At 41.4% G+C, this 20,206-nt stretch overlaps 3 protein-coding genes across 6 annotated transcripts; 1 reads left to right on the forward strand and 2 right to left on the reverse strand.

Moving 5' to 3' along the window:
• Nucleotides 1-82: 82 nt before the first annotated feature.
• Nucleotides 83-9,416, reverse strand: f11r.1 (F11 receptor, tandem duplicate 1). Its single transcript, XM_079738057.1, has 11 exons — nt 9,347-9,416; nt 9,093-9,188; nt 4,811-4,873; nt 4,466-4,579; nt 3,407-3,547; nt 2,478-2,680; nt 2,276-2,378; nt 1,677-1,784; nt 1,321-1,333; nt 1,102-1,165; nt 83-953 (listed from the first exon to the last, which is right to left on the reverse strand). The coding sequence occupies exons 1-11, from the start codon at nt 9,399-9,401 to the stop codon at nt 918-920; spliced, it is 996 nt and encodes a 331-aa protein (XP_079594183.1). The 5' UTR covers nt 9,402-9,416; the 3' UTR covers nt 83-917.
• Nucleotides 9,417-9,554: 138 nt separating this feature from the next.
• On the reverse strand, nt 9,555-12,982 carry thy1 (Thy-1 cell surface antigen). Its single transcript, XM_079738058.1, has 4 exons — nt 12,849-12,982; nt 12,081-12,138; nt 11,651-11,956; nt 9,555-11,162 (listed from the first exon to the last, which is right to left on the reverse strand). The coding sequence occupies exons 2-4, from the start codon at nt 12,109-12,111 to the stop codon at nt 11,050-11,052; spliced, it is 450 nt and encodes a 149-aa protein (XP_079594184.1). The 5' UTR covers nt 12,112-12,138; nt 12,849-12,982; the 3' UTR covers nt 9,555-11,049.
• A 1,254-nt stretch (nt 12,983-14,236) lies between these two features.
• LOC307077365 (uncharacterized protein) lies at nt 14,237-18,035 on the forward strand. Of its 4 annotated transcripts, XM_079738768.1 has the most exons (4): nt 15,086-15,096; nt 15,443-16,069; nt 16,200-16,547; nt 17,126-18,035. In XM_079738768.1, exons 2-4 carry the CDS (start codon nt 15,961-15,963, stop codon nt 17,224-17,226), a joined length of 558 nt encoding a protein of 185 aa, XP_079594894.1. In that variant the 5' UTR covers nt 15,086-15,096; nt 15,443-15,960; the 3' UTR covers nt 17,227-18,035. The 4 variants fall into 4 exon arrangements, with proteins under 4 accessions (XP_079594895.1, XP_079594894.1, XP_079594893.1 ...); XM_079738769.1 differs by lacking the exons at nt 15,086-15,096; nt 15,443-16,069 and adding an exon at nt 14,237-14,327; XM_079738767.1 differs by lacking the exon at nt 15,086-15,096 and having other exon boundaries at nt 15,178-16,069.
• The last annotated feature ends 2,171 nt before the right edge of the window (nt 18,036-20,206 follow it).

The following is a 20,206-nucleotide window of genomic DNA, read 5'->3' on the forward strand; positions in this document are numbered from 1 at the left end:
CTGGATTCAGAGCAGTGCAAACTAAAACTAATCCCAGAACGTTGTCCCTTTATATGTTACAAGGCGAAAGCATCACAACCGGTCAAATTCAGCATTAAGTATTTAATCCACACATGGAAAACGCTACGTCTATTGAAAACTACATTTTTGGTAGGTGTTGGTAAATGGGTCATACATTTGTGAGAAATTCATGTCACACTTAAAAACTACATAATCGTTATCCTAAAGACTATACCTCTGTACATTCTGGCTTACTACAGACTCTCTTACACACATTTAACAGGGCCGTTGTATTTGGTTCCTGAGCACACCATCTTCTGCATTATCTCATGGGTGAAATCAAACTACTCAAATTTTAATTGAGCTGATGAAAAAGTATGCGTTATACCACTTTCAAATGTTTTTAATCAATCAACCTTAAGTAAAACAAATTAATAGAATAGTTCATCACATTGAATGGACACATAATAAAAAAGAAATAAAACAAAGAGTAAAAAAAACGATCAGAAAAAACATCACAAAGATTATATTGCAATAGAAACTAGTGTGTATAAGAAACAAGTCTCAATAAGGACTCTTGAGTAATCTAAAATGACCTGAATGAAGAACATTGCATCATGGATCCTTCTAGAACTACAACTCCGTCTCAAAGTTACACGACAGGCACTTCAAAACCAATCGCTTAATAAAACCCAAATACAAAGCGCGCGCACACACACACACACACACACACACACACAAAGTTGGATCAGTTTTCAGATTAAGAATAAGGGGTGTGAATTGCCCGCCAGATTTTTCCAGATGTTTAGAGCAGGACGAATACAAGCAACCATTCCCATAATGTGCAGGTGAGAGAATAAAAACCGGGATCCTTGCTCGTTGGTGACGATGTTCCAAAGAACCGACCTGCTGCCAGACTACACCACAAAAGAGGACTTCTGTCGGAATTCTCCCTGCAAAGACATTTCGCAATCAGGACCAATAACAACATCAAAAGAATTGTTTAGAATTTTTTTAATGAAATGAAAGAATGGAATCGTCAGGGTTATGGAAAGAGGGAACTGACAGCAAGCAATGATGAATACTGGGATGGATACTTACATCTTCCTCATTCTCACCGCCTTGTGAGGATGGGGGTTGGTAGATGACAGATGGTTTAGGCTTGCTGGGGCAAATAAATAAATACATTAATGAAATAGTGGACTGGAAAGAAGATGACATGACCCATATTCTACACATGTAGCAGCCAAGTTAATATGCAGGCATGGATGAATGAATGGATTAGAATGGCAGTTGTGACCCTAATTAAATTATGCTCACCTTTGGCTCCGTGCTGTGCAGATTATGTTTTGGGGGGGGGGGGGGGGGGGGGGGGACAAAAAAAAATAAGACTCATATTTTCTTTCAAGAAATACATTACTCGTTAACTTAAGCCCCTGCCTGGCATCTTGTTCACTATAACAAGTAGAAAGTGCAGTGACCGAGTTGAACATTTGAGGGCGACAGACACCAGATAATAGCTGACCTAATAAATAAAGATTTTTTGTTTGTTAAGGTATTATTTGGAGGACAAATTTGAAGGAGGAGAAATTTTCCCTGGTTACAATATGCAAAAGCACTTCCAATTACAAGTATCATTTGTCAATATATGAATGAAAGACAGGTTTCACACTTACTGGGTAGGTATCCCTTCTTGTTAGCGTACCAAAGACCACCTATTAGCAAGGCGACCAGCAGAAGAGACACAATCACCGCAGCAACAATACCGCCAGTATTCACGTCCTCTGTTTAGAAAATGATGTAAAACATGTGTAGAATGTTGATTGTGTGCATCACATGTGGCTTAAAAATCGATTCAAATTTTACCACGTAGAACTGAAAAGGTTTAAACTTTTGTTCATTAATCAGGTCTGAAGCCAAAAACCAAACCACAATTGCTGCAGTTTAGAGAGCTCTAAAAAGTCTCCCACTGCATACGGTAATACGTTTGTTACCAGAACAACCTGCAGTTGAATCTGTTAATAAGAGAACCTCGTTTTCAACTCTAGAAACGGAAAGCTGTGATTTGCCTCATCGCATCCAATTTGTGGTACGCATCACCGACGGAACCATTTAGAAAGCGTCATTGACAAAGGACTTGCTTCTAAAGAATGGGGGCTTAGAATTGTTAAACTAAATCCCTACTTGTACTTGCATTCCAAACCTTTTCAAGCATTTAAATATAAAAAATTGCTACAATAGATTTGAATGAAATGGATCAGGGTGCACCACTTACCGACTTCCATCCTCACAGCCTTGCATCTCTTCGCTGGGCCCGCTGAGTTCAAAGCCTCACAGTAATAAGCCCCTGAGTCGGCTTTGGTCGCGGGGGAGAACTCCTACCGGGGGCGGGGGGACGACAAACAGCATACGGATTTGAGGATGGATTCTTCTCATCGACAGGCCCTATATTAGAGCCCAGGAAGGGCATGTCTCACCAGGTTGCCGTTGATGGGGTTGATCCTATAGGTGGAGTTTTTGAAGTTTGGGAACTTTTTGGGGTCCTCCGGAAGGAGGGTGTCGCCTTTGTACCACCTGTAGGTGGGCGGCGGGGAGCCAACCTTGTCGGAGCATCGGAGGATGGCCTTTCCGTTGGTGGTCACCGAGGTCGGGATTTTGCACACTGGGGCCTCTACGGGGACTGGGGACATACAAACATGCACACAATATTAGATGTGGCCCCTGGGCGTCTCGGTGCTATATGCGTTGCTGTTAACGCAAAAGGTTCTTTTACATTGAATGTAATTGTTTGTTACGATTTATTCCCATGTCATAAAACAATTTAAAATAATGGAGCGAGGCATTTTCGTTTGGTTGATGTTATGTTTGTTAATGTTATGATAATAGTTGGCGCCATTTAGTTTGTCTGAACTTCTAATGTCGTTTATCTGTTATTACGTGCCTAATATAAAAAGGACCTTAAGAACACATGTCGACAACGTTTCAGCCAATCACGCTACATCTGTTCTGCTCTCTGTGTCGGAGGCTCAGGCAGCACCTGCCCCCACACAGAACAGACAGCCAGAGGTAAGGTCAACATGTTACTTGCGCCTTATAGGCACTTTAAATGTAGGTGTTTTTCACCAAGACAGCATAATACCAATACGTTACAATTGCTGCCAAAAATATAAGATTTGACATTCCCATTCCAATGTATGAATATTCCTAAGATTTCAAATGTAATTGCTCTTTGTCAGGGTGTCCTTGCATTATTATGCTTTATCTTATCATGATATCAGTGGCAAAAATGTGTCTGCAATGAAAATAATATCGCAATTACTTCACAACAGGCCTAGCTGACCAGTCTGAATGGAAACATACAATGGGTTAAATCGGATGTTCAACAGTCACTTGAACGAAGCCTCACCCAGAACGGTCAACTTCACTATGACGTTTCCGAAATTGTTGTTGCCAGAAACCTCACACACGTACTCTCCGTTGTCAGCGCGGGTCACCTTGTTGAAGCGCACAGCATTATTGAGTAACTGGACTCTGTCGGCATATGTTGCTGCAAGTATGAGAGAGAGAGAGAGAGAGAGAGAGAGAGAGAGAGAGAGAGAGAGAGAGAGAGAGAGAGAGAGAGAGAGAGAGAGAGAGAGAGAGAGAGAGAGAGAGAGAGAGAGAGAGAGAGAGAGAGAGAGAGAGAGAGAGAGAGAGAGAGAGAGAAATTATAGTCGCCATGATGCACCGTTCTGGAAGTGGGCGGACAGTTCCCACACGTCCATGGCATTACGTCGCCGTGGTGATGGGCAGTGGGCAACCCTTTGCTTCAATAGTGTCAAAATGTCAGGGCATTTTTGGCAACTATAAATGAAAGTGAATGATGAGTCAAATTACAAGTGGGGCTTCCTCATTGCAACCCGACCCTGTACAAGATAATACAAAACATTTCAATGAATCAAATCTGTATTTTTACACACACACAGCTATGCATTTTTTTTAAATCAAGAAACAGGTTGGCGTTGCTGTCATTCCCAGGACCTAATCCAGCTATATGTCGCTAAAGTCCATACCAGGAAGTGGGAAAAATGGCTTAAAGCTCCTTACACTTACAACACTCTCACGCAGTCCGAGTTTGAATTGGGATCCTAGTGTCATTGAATGTCTTTTTACTACTAAATAAAAAAGGAACAATAGCCAACATATTGTACAATATTGAATATTAATGGTGGTCTGTCTGAAGCTATTTTTTTATTAATACTTTAAAACGTAAAAAACTTTAACTTTTTTTACATTAAAAGTTCAAAGAAATCAAATTCTGATGATTAATGATTGAGTTAGTTTAATGCAAAAGAGCCATTCAGTTAATTCAGAGACAGGTCATTTAATAGTTGGGAGGCCAAGCTTCTAGTACCTTTGTACTTGGACTCAGACATTCTAGCTATTACAACATCAAGTTCACTTGATGATGTCAAAAGTCATTTACCTGTGGGTTTCCCGTCGAAAACCACGAAACTTTGCGTATTCAAGACATTAAACTTCCACTCAACCCGGGGTGTCGACCCGAAGTCGCCTGAGGGTTTGCAGGTGAGGTCAGCCCCTGAAACCAGTTAAAGCACGCCGTCAACCCCACAATGCAAACACTGTTCACATGTCAACCGCATAATGAGCATCAATAGCATTGTTATTATGCAATCAACCATTTTGAACCATTTTGCATTTTTTATAGCAAGTTTATGCATGCTACCGGCATAATATCGTAAAAAGAAATGTATTTAAGCTTATTATTTATTTAGATTGTATACTTTTATAAATGCATTTTAGTGCTCACCTTCATTCTCTCTAACCATCACATTTGGGTTATCGGTCCCGACAGTAAAGGCACCTCCTACACCTGGAGAGGAAATGATTAAAAAGTATCAAGGACATGCATTTAATAAGGATATTCTAAGAATAAAAAAAAGATTGTTTGACACTATGGAAGACATTAATGACTATATTCTAAGGCAAACCTTGATTATAATTAGGCCTATATATCTAATGGTAGAAAGCATCTAAAAACGTCTCTGGACTCATATCTAGGACTTGGCACATCGTCAGGGAGTCTGGGCTCGGACCCTCAGTTTTCCAACCTGGGTTAATCGCCAATAACTTGTACTGCTGCAAGCAGGGCACTAATTTTCTCTCGCATACTTCTTTAGTATTATTACCTCTCCGCCACTCACTTTTTTTGTGTGCGAGTGGCTGTCACAAATCAAAACATTGATACCAAGGAAAACATATAAACTGAATTTTCTCATTATTTGAACTGCACACACATTTTATGCTTCAAAACGTTCAGCATAATGAGCTGATAACTCGAAAGTAATAATTGTTACTTTCAAGATATTTCAACTTTTGGATTTTCCAATGTACAATCTTCAAAGGGAAACCAGTGTAAACAACAGACTGATCAGGCCAAGCTCACATATAGGATATCCATCGAAACAGTCTTCATGTAATTTCCATCCATCAAAATTGATGCCACTTTGCTTGTGATTGATGTAGCAATCGTTTCTCTGGTAGTCTGAGAACACAAGATGACTATCTCCAACCCCTTCCTCATTTTGGGTGATTCGGCTGATTCTCCTCTCAAGCTTGTATTCTACTGCTGCCCGGGAGAGATTAGAGACATCTGTTTTACCAGACACACCCATGATGAAGGTGCACGGTGCTTTAATAATCTTTCTTAATATTGCACCAACGTGATCAAACGGATTTCACAGCAGTAAGGCTGATTCATACCTCCGGATCCGGACGGAATTAGTCCGTCCGTACCAAACGTTGCCTCCGGGACTACCCTTCATACCTCTGTCCGGTTTCAGCGTTGTTATGGATGTTACGCAATACATCCTCTAGAGGGAAGTGACTGTCGTGCCACAAATTACCGGCATTGACAATCGCAAACATGGCATCTGTAGAGGAGATGATTTTGCTTTGTGTCATCCAAAATTGGCAAAAAAAAAAAAAAGAGGCGCGAATGGTTGGACTTCTGACTCTAAACTGCCGCCTCGATTTCCGTTGATAGTGCTCCGTTTCTCCCGGAGCACTCCGGATTCCGGAAAAAACGATTTGCATAAACCATCAATCCTTTATTTTCAATAGGTAATTTCCGAGACCTTTTTCTCGGCTAGCCTATATCATACGTCGATTACACGTGAGGGGGGAATTTCAGTGGAGACAGTGCGTTAGTTGGGCAGCTCGCCTTTCGTTCCCCTCCGCCTGCTCCGGCAGACCGCGTGCACGCCACCCGTCGCAGTGTGGGCGCCGCATTGGGCGTTGCCTGCTTCTGCTCTCTGTAACCCGCGTCACGTGTAACACGTCATCATCATCATCATTTCGATTTCTCATTCTTTTATAAATATATTTCCATGGTTCTAGGTATGATGGGGTCTGAGCGTGAGTTAGAGGCCAACACGTCACCAGAGGCTATGGGGTCAATGCATGCTGACGTTAGCCAGGTGTTTTAGATTAGTGGTGCCAGCGACTCGCTTAAAGGAATTTATGACTGATCGGCCATGGGTGACCGTGGGCTGACACCTCAAACAAGAAACAACCTTGTATGTGAGGATAAAAAAGAGGCCGGGATCGGTTGACCGGCAGTGCTTTGCAAACTACTCGGCTTTGTTGTTGTCTTTGTAACGATGAAGACTTTGTCATACTTGCTCCGGACCCCTCGATTTCTTTTGCTCTCTTAATTAGTTGAAGTGATAGAACGCGGTTATTTTCTACCACAACACACACACGGTTTTTAAATTGTATTTGATGTAAGAAATCGGACCCTCAGTTTTCCAACCTGGGTTAATCGCTAATAACTTGTACTGCTGCAAGCAGGGCACTAATTTTCTCTCGCATACTTCTTTAGTATTATTACCTCTCCGCCACTCACTTTTTTTGTGTGCGAGTGGCTGTCACAAATCAAAACATTGATACCAAGGAAAACATATAAACTGAATTTTCTCTCATTATTTGAACTGCACACACATTTTATGCTTCAAAACGTTCAGCATAATGAGCTGATAACTCGAAAGTAATAATTGTTACTTTCAAGATTTTTCAACTTTTGGATTTTCCAATGTACAATCTTCAAAGGGAAACCAGTGTAAACAACAGACTGATCAGGCCAAGCTCACATATAGGCTGTAAATTAAGTGTTGCGCTATTTCCAGTAAGGCAACACCAGAGAGAAGATAACATCCTTTTCATAATATCCTATAGAGTAGCTTTGCTATTATTTTGCCACACAAGAGAGGTTGTCTCCATGTCCCCCACAGTTTGTACTGAAGCCACAACATCATAAAAGGCCTTTCATTCGCCTGCCCCACCACTCTGTGCAGCCTTCAGACACTCTGAGCCTAACAGCAAGCTTGCGCCTTCAGGGAACTGATCCATCAACATGTCTTTCATTCTTCACCCATGAGCCAATGCATGACAATTTCCAGTCAGGCCCGCTCTTAAAAACCCTGACCGACGTACTTCTACTTGTGGCTTAACTGGTATAGCACGACATTACCGCTGCCAGGGTGAGAGCTTGGGTTCCACCCAAGAAAGGATCAATGTACTCAAAGTGTTGCAATAATGGTGTCTTTAGATAAAGGCTTCCATCAAATGGCATATTTAAATGCACATTTATTGTCACTTACTTATTATTACCATGTTAATTTTTGATGTGAGCTGCTGTCACGCCTTAATTACCCTTCTGGATAAATAAAGCACTATAATATTTATCATAATAATGACCTATAATAAAAAAGGTGCACAGGATCACTGGTAAAACCACCTTTGAGCTTACCAATAACAGATGAGAGTGTTACAGCGAGCAGTAGTAGCAGAAAGATGTCCTTAATACTTCAGCATAGTTGAGAATACACCAGAGAACACAATAGGACATAAGAGAACACAATAGGACATAAGAGGATAGTCCGAATGAGTCAGCGGTCCGTTCGGACGGACTGGTGGACAGGCAGTGTTCCAGGTCACTGTTCTGACCAAAGGAAAACAGTGGAGTTTGAGGTCGGGAAAAAGGCCTTCGCGAGTCAGCGTAAATAAAAACCAGATAACTGAGTGTGTGCCTTGTTTGCGTGGGTAGCTGTGAGTTTCAGGAGGTGGGGAGAAAGGTTTTGAAAGGGTAAGATAAGGTAAGCCATTAACTACGCAGGCAGTGTACAGTGAATATGCCACTCAAAAGGTACAGCAGTAACCTTAACTAAAATAACTTACGCCGAATCCTGCGTTTGAGCTATATTTATATATATTTATGTCTATGTTGCACATTGACAGGAGCAACTGTCACAAAAAAGCAGAACTATTCAGAAAGTAGGCCGATAGAGACACAAAAATTGTGTGAATTTCAAACCAGACAACCACCCTGCTGAGTCGTTATTTCCTCAAAATAATTCACTTTATCATAAATGACTTGAATGAAGTAAACATATCTCAAGACTGAATCCTTCTGATGTACTGTCTGAAAACATGAAGCAAAATGCTATTGTAGGGTGCACCTAGCCTACTAGAGAATCCTACTAGATATCACTGATCTATCTACCATCTACCATATTTATACCACTCTAGAGTTTGTGTCGGGTCATTTCAATTTTTTATTTATTTTTTTTTATTCAGGGAAGGCTATTGAGAGCAGGCTCTCTTTTTCAATGACGTCTGATTACAAACAAAGAAAAACAGAAATACAAATGTATAATAGATATAAAGAGTCGGTCAAACAACCAGGACAACATTTCAATACATATAAATAACACATACAATGATAAACTGTAACCTGCACGGCTATGACTGAAACTCTGAATGTGTTGAAAAGCAGGTCTACGTAATAATAAATGGGTAGAATATTCTCTAGAAACTCAACACAAGTTTGCATATTAGGCCTTACGTTTCAGTCCTAGTCCACAAACAACCGGTTTTCTTTAGCATTCTGCATTCTGGTTGGTTTCTGGTGTGGAAACCTTCACTCATACCCACCATACACCTGTTGACTATTAGACATGAGTCTATAGTCAACAGGTGTATGGTGGGTATGAGTGAAGAGATACATAGTGATTCACATGAGTAATGCTCACCTGTTGTCGCCAACACAGCGAGAAGGAAGACCGAAACCAACATATCGGCCTCGTCAATTAGATCCTTCGGTTTCTCCAACAACCTGTTGCGTTCAGCTAAACACACAGAGGTCCCGACGCTTTAAAGTTGTAAAAGTATACTAAGTCAACGTCGTCCTTGAATTAACTAGACCGAAGAATTCGATTGAAATTAAAGGTGATTTTAAATACACCCAAAATGAAGATATCGCATTTAAGAGAATCTACGCCCTCACCTTCTGCTGAGTGTGTGAGTGTGCTTCCCTGTAATATGATCCCACCAAGTGGCATTGATGCCAGATTGGGACAGATTTTCCTCCCCATCTGTCAACCCTGGCTGTAGCGCGCTGAAGCCAGGGTTGCCTGGTAGTCTATCAATCTGGCAACACTGCCAGCGGTAGACTACCTGGATGACGTCAGCGTACCTTTCGGAGAACTGGTTTAACTCGTCTGGTTGTATACCTAGGATGGTTGACCAACTGTTAATTAAGCGACTTGGTGATTGTATTGTTGTTGTTTTTTAGGAAAAATCGCTAATGCTAGATTTTATGTGACTATATGTGGTATGTTGGATAATGGTGAGGTAGGTCACTTGTCTTGAGCAACATCCAATGGTAATCAGCGTGAACTTTTTAAACGTCACCTGATAGGCCTACGAATCAGGCGTATTACTATTAAATGGAATTCAGGCTTCCATGGTTTTACTGCTGTCATGATATTGTCAATTCCTGACATGGCACCCCCTGCTGTTCATTTAGAAAAACACAGCACTGAGCAGGTCATACATCACATTTTTTGTTTACAATAAGGAAGAAAAGCAAAAAAAAGTAAAGCAATTATAATTGAACCCAAAATCTGTTTAAAGTGAGTGCTGCACAACATGAAAAAGCCTATTGTTGGAAACATCTTTTTAATGGAAACACCTATATGTATTTCGATTTATTCAGTAGGCCTATTTCGGTATCCTTGAATCAACTTGCATTTTGACTAACATACTTTAGACAGAGTATAGCATTGTACTTTACCACACAGTGAAATATTACTTTGTGTCTAAGGGTATCTTTAAATTATTAATGGCCAAGTTTACTAAAATTAATGTTTTTCTTTCACTGTAAATGCGTTTAACATTTTATTGTACTAGAATCTCGTTTTACTCAACTTTGACTTGCATGAAAACGTTTCAATAGACAGCTATTATCTTCCCAAACCAAGGAATTCTAAACAAAGCTGTATAAAACATTATACATGCAATGTATAACCTAATATACATTATTATTGGTTTCATAGCAATATAAACAGGTTTGGAATGTACACACTTTGTCATGAGCTATTTCATGTTTTTTCAATATTTTTTTGATACAGAGGGTTGCTTATCATCATATGTTCTGCTTACATTTATTCTGCCAATGTGCATTGTGCACTGTATTTTGTTTCTATTCACATAAAGCTCTTAGGAGGGGAGCAGGGGAAGTTAGGCTATAGGGGAGCCTATAGCCTAACCTAGTATTTATGTTAATTGCAGTGAAGATAACTGCAATGAACATAAATACCCAAAGGCCCTTCCTTTATAGTAAGTCTTTTTATCCAAATCATAAATCAGATCGAACCCTGAACCTTTCTGCTGGGAGTGAACCCCTCTAACCACTCACCACCAACACCTATATTTCTTGTTCTATTAAAATACTAAAAGGCAGATTACACAAGCGCCACGTATTAGCCAACACAAAGCATACAAGCACAATGACTATGTGCGTAGCGGGCCGCGGGCCCACACAATGCAGCAACACGTCCACAGCCCTGCGACCCTGCGACCCTACTCCCGCGTGCCTTCACATCGCACATGGAGCGCTGCGCGCAGAGAGGTCTATTTATATTTCGGATATCTTCGAACCAATGAGGCTGTGATGTCGAGGGGACGCAGCGTGGCGGGGGCGGCGGCTCACAGCAGCCCGCTGAACTGCAGCACTAGGGGCAGGGCGGAGACCCCCAGCAGGACCCCTGTACACCTCTGAAGTGAGGTGCTCCATGCCGCCGAGCAAGGAGGCAGAGACTCTGCAAAGGGGAAAGAACGTGTTTGTTTAGCTACAGAGACAGGAGGCAGGGAACTCTGGGTTGATTAGTGCTCGTTCAGTTCAAATGGGGTTGGTGTGGAAGTCATTACCGATGGCTATTAGCCTGCTTGCTATTTTATAATTAATTCGGACATTATCTAGCGGATGCTTTCCTCCTGAGTGAGTTGGATGAGCTGTGATTAATGAGCAGGAGGAGGGGCTTCTTGGAGCCTCAGGAAGCCTCACTCTGTAGCCTCACCTCAGGAAGCCTCACCCTGTAGCCTCACCTCAGGAAGCCTCACCCTGTAGCCTCACCTCAGTAGGCTACAGGGTCAAACCCAGAGCCAGTCGTAATCTAAGCACATTGGGTTTTCTTAAGCCATGTTCTCAGGCGGGCCGAGAACACAGATCAGAGGCGTCCCTGAACACTGCTCTGCATTAATGTAATGAACCCTCCAATTTCAGTCGTCCTTTTCCCCGCCAACTCACTCTTCTCGACCACGGTCGTCATGGACACCGTCTCCTTCAGTACGATGTTGCAGGTGAAGTTGTTTTTGCCATCGGGGAGGTTGTCGAAGATGAGCAGACAGTTGTTCTTGTCGACGAAGCTGACCGTGGTGCGGCTCTTGGTAGCGGCGTCCTTGGTGCCGTTGCTGGCGCCCAGTTCCTGGTCACCTTGTGTGTACTTGCACAACGAGGCTTCCCCTGCCGGCTCGTATTTGCAATCAATCCGGAGCTGGTTCGTGTCCGTCGAGCAGGAGGTCATTTTGGTCACCTTCTGGGCGGAGGCGAGGCCTGCGTTGGGTGCCGCATGCAACGAAGGGAGACGTCATTTAGCATCACACACACGCACTCAGCTTTTTATTGGGTAAGGAGCTGTCTGTTTACTGGGGAAACTAGATGAACTGCATTTTCTTACCGAAAAGGAGAACTGTAGCCAGGAGCAACATCCTCTCAACTGTCTTGAAGGAAAACCACTGAAATAAAAAAAACATTTGGTATTTATCATAATATATATTTATTATCCAGAGGAAATCGAATAACATCAAAACAAGCCATTGCCGGCTTAATTCATTACAAGTCACCTGATTGCAAGAGACATTAGTGGGGTCAGGTTTTGAACAGCGGAAATGCAGCGTCTAGCAAAACTACTGAGTCATTGTAATGCATGCAAAGTCACTTCGATTACAACATAACACATTGAAGCAGCTACAGCGTAAATGTATGCAAGATCACTTCGATCACAACATAACACATTGAAGCAGCTACAGCCTAAATGCATGCAAAGTCACTTTGATTACAACATAACACATTGAAGCAGCTACAGCCTAAATGTATGCAAAATCACTTCAATTACAACATAACACATTGAAGCAGCTACAGCCTAAATGTATGCAAAGTCACTTCGATTACAACATAACACATTGAAGCAGCTACAGCCTAACTACAATATTTTAGTTAGTTAGTCATTTGTTTAAGCAGAGTAAAAGGCAAGAGTAAAATATAACAACATATTTTAAGTTGTAAGATGTTCCCCTTTTTAAAATAGATGACCATATACTTATTTTACAAAGTAACCATTCTATTCTGAATAAGTTGCACGACACTAATACAATGACAACACTTATTACAATTCCTTGTTCTATTGTACAGTTCTTGTACAGTAGCCTACTGCTAATAAACTCACCCGTTTCCATGCAAGTGGATATATGCTCAGCGCTGAACACTAAGATCTCAGTGTTGGATCAGGGTTGACTTCTAGAAGTTATATGGGAGAGAGGAGGAGAGAGAGAGAGCGAGAGAGAGAGAGACACACACACACGCACGCACACACACACACACACACACACACACACACACACACACACACACACACACACACACACACACACACACACACACACACACACACACACATAAACAGAGATAGTCAGAGAGAAACGCCCGTGCAGTCACATACACACAAACACACACACATGCCGTCATATCCTCTCAGTGTTTCCATCGAAACAGTCTTCATGTAATTTCCATCCATCAAAATTGATGCCACTTTGCTTGTGTGATTGATGTAGCAATCGTTTCTCTGGTAGTCTGAGAACACAAGATGCCTATCTCCAACCCCTTCCTCATTTTGGGTGATTCGGCTGATTCTCCTCTCAAGCTTGTATTCTACTGCTGCCCGGGAGAGATTAGAGACATCTGTTTTACCAGACACACCCATGATGAAGGTGCACGGTGCTTTAATAATCTTTCTTAATATTGCACCAACGTGATCAAACGGATTTCACAGCAGTAAGGCTGATTCATACCTCCGGATCCGGACGGAATTAGTCCGTCCGTACCAAACGTTGCCTCCGGGACTACCCTTCATACCTCTGTCCGGTTTCAGCGTTGTTATGGATGTTACGCAATACATCCTCTAGAGGGCAGTGACTGTCGTGCCACAAATTACCGGCATTGACAATCGCAAACATGGCATCTGTAGAGGAGATGATTTTGCTTTGTGTCATCCAAAATTGGCAAAAAAAAAAAAAGAGGCGCGAATGGTTGGACTTCTGACTCTAAACTGCCGCCTCGATTTCCGTTGATAGTGCTCCGTTTCTCCCGGAGCACTCCGGATTCCGGAAAAAACGATTTGCATAAGCCATCAATCCTTTATTTTCAATAGGTCATTTCCGAGACCTTTTTCTCGGCTAGCCTTAATCATACGTCGATTACACGTGAGGGGGGAATTTCAGTGGAGGCAGTGCGTTAGTTGGGCAGCTCGCCTTTCGTTCCCCTCCGCCTGCTCCGGCAGACCGCGTGCACGCCACCCGTCGCAGTGTGGGCGCCGCATTGGGCGTTGCCTGCTTCTGCTCTCTGTAACCCTCCTCCGCTGCAGCACCTGCCACACACGTCATCATCATCATTTAGATTTCTCATTCTTTTATAAATATATTTCCATGGTTCTAGGTATGATGTCCTATTCCAGTCAGATGCTATGATTCAGTTCTCAGATGTGGACTTGTATCGTTCTTTATAGTGGGAGTTATGGTTGGAAGTAACGGTGTCCTGTGTTCAACTTTGTCAGGCGTCACGGCCAGGAACCCGCACTGAGCAGAGTGAGGAGCTCCTCCTGTGTCCACGATGGATCTGCAGCTGTCCGCCACGGCGCTCCTACTCTTTGGTATGACTCGTCTTTTCCATCGACAATTAAATGTACAATTATGTAACGCATCAATGATTCTGAGCGTTTTTCTTCAATGGTATTCTAGGTTGAACATGCTTAGGAACTAATATGCCTATATTAGTTGTAAATAATTGCCTACGCCTTAAACATCGTATAGGCTCCTTCATGTAAGTAGACCTGCAGAAGGTCAGTGAAGCATTTATCTCGGATCTAGGAATTCAACTTGAGAATGTAGTATCATTGAAGATGTTTCTTACATAACTGCAATGTGATGCATTTAAGTATGCATTTAAGTCAATAAAAGACAACAATTCAAAAAAGAACCATGGGCATTATTTGTCTGAATTTATAATACTAACCATGAAAAAGGGTTGATTGCAAGTGTTATATAGACGTCAGAATGAGGTTACATTGTATTGAGGACTGATTCATTGCTGTCTGTGATGGGATGTCTTTAATGGACGACTAGTGTCGAATCTGCTGCCTTAGGGGGGAAGCTGTAGGACATTTCTATAATATTCCCAGGGGGTTCTCAACAACCTACAAACAAGCTACAAACATATGTAGCCGAGCTAAATTTAATTTGATTTTGTTTTATTTTTTTTTTATCATTGTTCATACCTTTTTTATTGTGAACTCCACCAAATATTGGTTCCTAAGTAAGTTGGTTTCGTTGTTTCCTATGGCATGCCTTTTGTTTCCCTGGGGAGTGGTTTGGCGTTGCACCTGTGTGTCTAGCGTCAGTGAGCGCTGATGCACGGAGCTGGTGAGTTGCGCTTGTGTCTCTCTCCGTTAGATTTTTATGTTAACCCCTTGTTGGTTGCCCTTGAACGGTTGTGGTGGTTCACACTGCTTTGCGACATGCTTTTAGGCACGCGGGAGAAACTCCCTGGTTCGTAGACAATTTTTTAGTCATTGAATTGTTGGAAGGGTGGACTTTTTAACTTTTAACTCGTGAACTAGCTTGAGCTGGTGTTAGCTTTCTACGGGGTTTCCCGGCCGCGTGAGATTCGGCATGGGAGGAAGATCGCTGTATTTCCCGCGTTGATATTACAAATGCAGTTGTGTGATCCAGTATGTGTGGTCAATTGTTTGCTTCCTTTATTTTGTAGAGTGGAGAGAGATATCCCGGATTGTGTGTGACGCCTGTGTTGTTTTGTCTCCTTTTGAAAGGTATGCCTGTTATGTGTTTTTGTTTATGGTATAATATGTAAAATGAGTGTGAGAGGAAAATGACAATTCTTTATTATATTTTATTTCCTTTATCAGTGTATATATTCTATATACTGTCTTTTTATTTAAGATCATTTTATGCTTTGTTTACATTTTTATAATTTATCCCCTACATGTATTCATTTAAAGTCACAGGATATATTAAGCTAAGGGGAGTGAGCGCTGATGCACGGAGCTGAGTGGAGAGAGATATCCCGGATTGTGTGTGACGCCTGTGTTGTTTTGTCTCCTTTTGAAAGAATAAACCTCCATCACTCGACTCCTGTGTGTGTGCCTCACTCAAAGATACAAGACACAACGCAGAAACACATCGGTTACACATACTGCATCCGGAAGGACTTACATCATATGAAACATAACGGAATATAACGTGACAGAGGAATAGTTGACATCAAAAATGTACCCAGACTTTAAGTCTACGCTATCAACACAATGTAAGGTATTTAAAGAATTGTTGGAGACCCAAGCAACACAAACAACTCCTTGTGCTGTAAGGTTCACAGATGGTCAGTGGCATTAATTATTTAGCTAATCATTCCAATTTTGATTAATATTTTAAATGAATTCCACTCAAGCCTGACCTGAAACCCCTCGTAACAATCCCAGCAGTGTGGTAAACGTGTGTGTGTCCTCCAGTGACCTCCGCCGGGGGCTTACTGTTCGAGCCGCGTGGGCCCCAGATGTACCCCTGCCTCACCTACCTGGAGAGGAACCTCCGGGTGGACTGTGAGTTCCCGGCCACCGAGCAGCTCCCGGGGCCCTACTGTGAGTACCGCCAGGACAGCCGGCTGGTGGGCAGCACCTACCCCAACATGGTCAACCTGGTGTCCGTGGACAACCGCCGGCGCTCCAACGTCAGCCTGGTCAGCCCCACCCTGTGCCGCCTCACCTGGGCCCCGATGGCGGACGAGAAGCCCTACACCTTCACCTGCCGCGTGTACCAGGGCCTGGACTGGAAGGAGAACAGCCTGGCCATTCATCAACGTAAGGGCCCTGGTTCTGCATGTAATGTGTACATGAGTCAGGAGGATCCTCATGTAGAGAGGCGTTTAGTAGTGTCGACTCCGGTCGGTGTGCTGTATATGATTTGAGAGCGGTTGTTTGAGATTGCAGCAAAGCATTATTAAGTACTTGATCCTGATTGGGCAATAATGTTCCAATGGTGTGCATTGTTAATCAGTTCAGAATCAATGTGGTACGGATCTAACATTAATAACAACAGTGATATACAGTAATTGACCCTGTGACGTCATGGAATGAGATATAATAATGAATTACCATAATTCATACACATATTCAGAGGGGTGTCCTCTATCTGCCTGACAAGTTTCCAGTTCCTGCCTCTGTGTAAAGTGGACTTGTGATTGATTTAGAGAATAAGCTTTGCATTTATTAAATTTGACCCTGTGAGTCAACATTTTGCACAGATCTTAAGGAGGTTGGCCTCTTTGTCCCCAAGTATTTTCCATTTTATCTTACCTACAGCGCCTTTAACTTTGATTATCGTGTTTCACCAAGGTAACCTTGAAGAAACCATCGTTTCCTCCTCTCTTCTCTCTCAGGGCTCCTTCCTATCTGCTCAGCTCTCAGCGTGAGGTGTGGACCATGGCTCCTGCTGCTGGCGCTGTCCTTACACATGATCCTGGGCCCATTGGGGCAGTGACCAACCCCACATCCACACCCCAACACATGGAAGAAAAACAAACTAACTCTTTTGAAACACTCTCCACAACCTAAGAATTAGACCGTTAGTTAAATAGCGTTGGACAATTCGATCTCTTTTTATATCTGAGTAAAGTGGCAACTTTCCTTCATGGCTAGATAGAAAAAATGGACACTACACAATTTCAAGCTGGGAAACATATCTTTAACTCTTCGGCCAGATTCTGACTGCAGGTTGAAGAAAAGGATATTGGTTTAATTTCTGGGCTTCAATTTCACTTCCCAAAAAGTATTAAAATGCATATGCAGGGTAAACACGATAGCAAAACAGATTTGGCTATGGTAACCTCAAACATTGGCAAGAATGCTGCTTTCAGACATTAATCATTGAAACTAATGTTGAATTATATCTGTTTCCGAGTCAGTGGCAAATTAAAGTAAACAGTAGTCGATAAAATAAATATGCTGGTAAGGAAATGTTTTTTGACATTGCACTTTCAAATTGCACTTTTTCTGGTGTTCTATAACATCAATGTTGAGTTGTCGGTTGTTGTTCTTTTGGTCTATCTGTGACAAGCATTACTAATGTGTGGTTAATGATTCTACATCATTTTTTTTGGATTTCTTTGACAAAATGATAATAATTGCCACGATATCTGTATATAAAAAGGTAATTAGATATAATGGTATTTTATTTTGTGATATATGTTCATTCCTCATATAGACTACCAAAATGCCTACAGGAAGTACAAACTTTTATTTAATTTCATACTTTTTATCTAACACCAAAATAAACGTGCTAACATTGTATTTACCTTTTTCAGTGAAAACAATGCAGACAAAGTTTGTCACATTGTTGGAAATTAATCAGTTAACAAAAGAAATTACCATTATAATTTTAATTACCATTATTATTTAGCAATTCTGTATTATTATTTGGTTGTTATCCTGTTGTGATTGTGACACATTAATAATCCCCTATTATACACAATACACTAAATACTCTGGGCAATAACATGTATACTACTGGGTCATTACAATTACATATTATTCTAACTTTTGGGCATTGCCTTGCAAATAGTTATTCGCTTCTTCAAATAACGTGGAATTTGTCGTTTAATCATACCTTTTTTTTTTACACATGTATTGAGTGAAACTGTATTAGTGTCTACTTTTTCATATGTGATTGTTTTGGCATCCAGAGGCCTCAACCAAAGTCTATTTTCAAAAATCAAATCCCAGCTCGGATTATGTTCTTGCCTGAACCCTCTCCTCTCAAGGTTTAACCAGCCCTAACGAGCCCTTTAGTCCATCAAAGCTGCTCCACTTGGCATATTTTTGCCAATTAAGGAGACAGTAACATTACATTGAAGTATTTCCAGTACTACTTGAGGAAAAGGGAGGAAGGAACCCAAAACATTTCCTCAACTAAGTGAACTTCATTTCAAATGTCCTGGTGCTAATGTTAAGTTGTATGGTGATGCTACTTTGCTTGCTGAATTATAAGAATGTCCCAAGACTGCTCAGTATACTAAGTTACACAAAGTATCCGTATTGCTGTCGTCCAAGCAAGAAAAATATGAAATTATGTTTCAAAGAACTGTCATATTATTTCACACATCGGTATCGTAGGTAGCAAGTTGTAGTGAGGGAGATAAGATACAGCACTTTAGCAGTAATTTACAGTCCTTTCTGTCCTAGTATGCATGGGTACTGACTCACTGTAGACAGACACAATGTGCTGGGTTTATGTGTGTCTCACTTTCTGTTTATCTCTCACAATCCAGAGTCGAGCTCTGTGTCGAGTTCATTTTGAATCCTAGTAGCCTTTTGTTTGTGTGGCAACATGCCAACATAAACTGAGTAGGTTACTAGTGTTTAATTATTTTACTTCCACCGAAGTTAAATAAAACACTGCAGCAAAAAAAGTAGTTATGAATTAAAAAATATATTATGACAATAATGTAGTGTTTTCTCTTTTTCTTCTTCACATTGTATAAGCTTGATTACAAATTAAAGAATAAACATTTTCCATGCCTTGTAAAATGGAAAAGGGACAACTTTTTATAAGGGACTACTTTGGCCGTACGTGGGATGTGTTCATACTGCTATATAAATAAACCATTTTCCCACTGCGTTTACCATTGTCACCAACAACTTTATACAGTATTTAACAATCTCTGTAATCAATTGTTAAATATATGTTGTATGTACGTTTAAATTAGTGATACTATATGGACGCTGTTTCCGTTTGGCAGAGGAAATAATTCGGTATGATGCTTGCTGTTTGGATAATTTACCAGTAGAGGTCAATGTCTCTCTATAAAAGATGCGTGAGACTGAACATCGCAGCATATTCTGCTGCATGCCACACCGTGACAGGAAGAGGACTTTATAGCTCTATCTGTGGCGTTCGCTTCTCATATGAGCTGACTCAGGGGACCCTCAAACCACGTTATCTCGTTTATTGAATAGGGGAAAACCCAAACGACAACAATGAAGCTCTTTAGGCCGTTTTGCTTTAGGACTCTAAGGCATCAAATTGCACTATACATGTTTCTCTCATTCTCTGTATCTACATTCTATCATCTGATTCATAGACAAAGGTATACATGTTTGTATATGAAACCGTTTTCCACATTTGTAGCCTACACAAAAGGTGATACAAAATCCCTTAACCACTGACTTATCCTCTAGTCTAAATTTTACATCTCCCAACATTACATTCCTGTTTAGTGCATCAGAATACTGACATATCAACACCTCTGCATTCAAGTGATGTGATTTGCATCGTCATGGCATAATACCATAGGACTATTCATGTTAGGCATTACCTAGGTCTTCTACATAGGATGTGATGTAACGGAGGGAAACGTAAGAGTCCTTAAGAAGTGCATTTTTTCAGAATCTTTGTCATTTGCCTTCTGTTTCGGATCATCAAAACATCAGAAGTTCTAGTTAAACCATGGATGGTTTAACTA

Source organism: Pollachius pollachius (assembly GCF_949987615.1).
Source record: "Pollachius pollachius genome assembly, chromosome: 6".
NCBI lineage: Eukaryota > Metazoa > Chordata > Actinopteri > Gadiformes > Gadidae > Pollachius > Pollachius pollachius.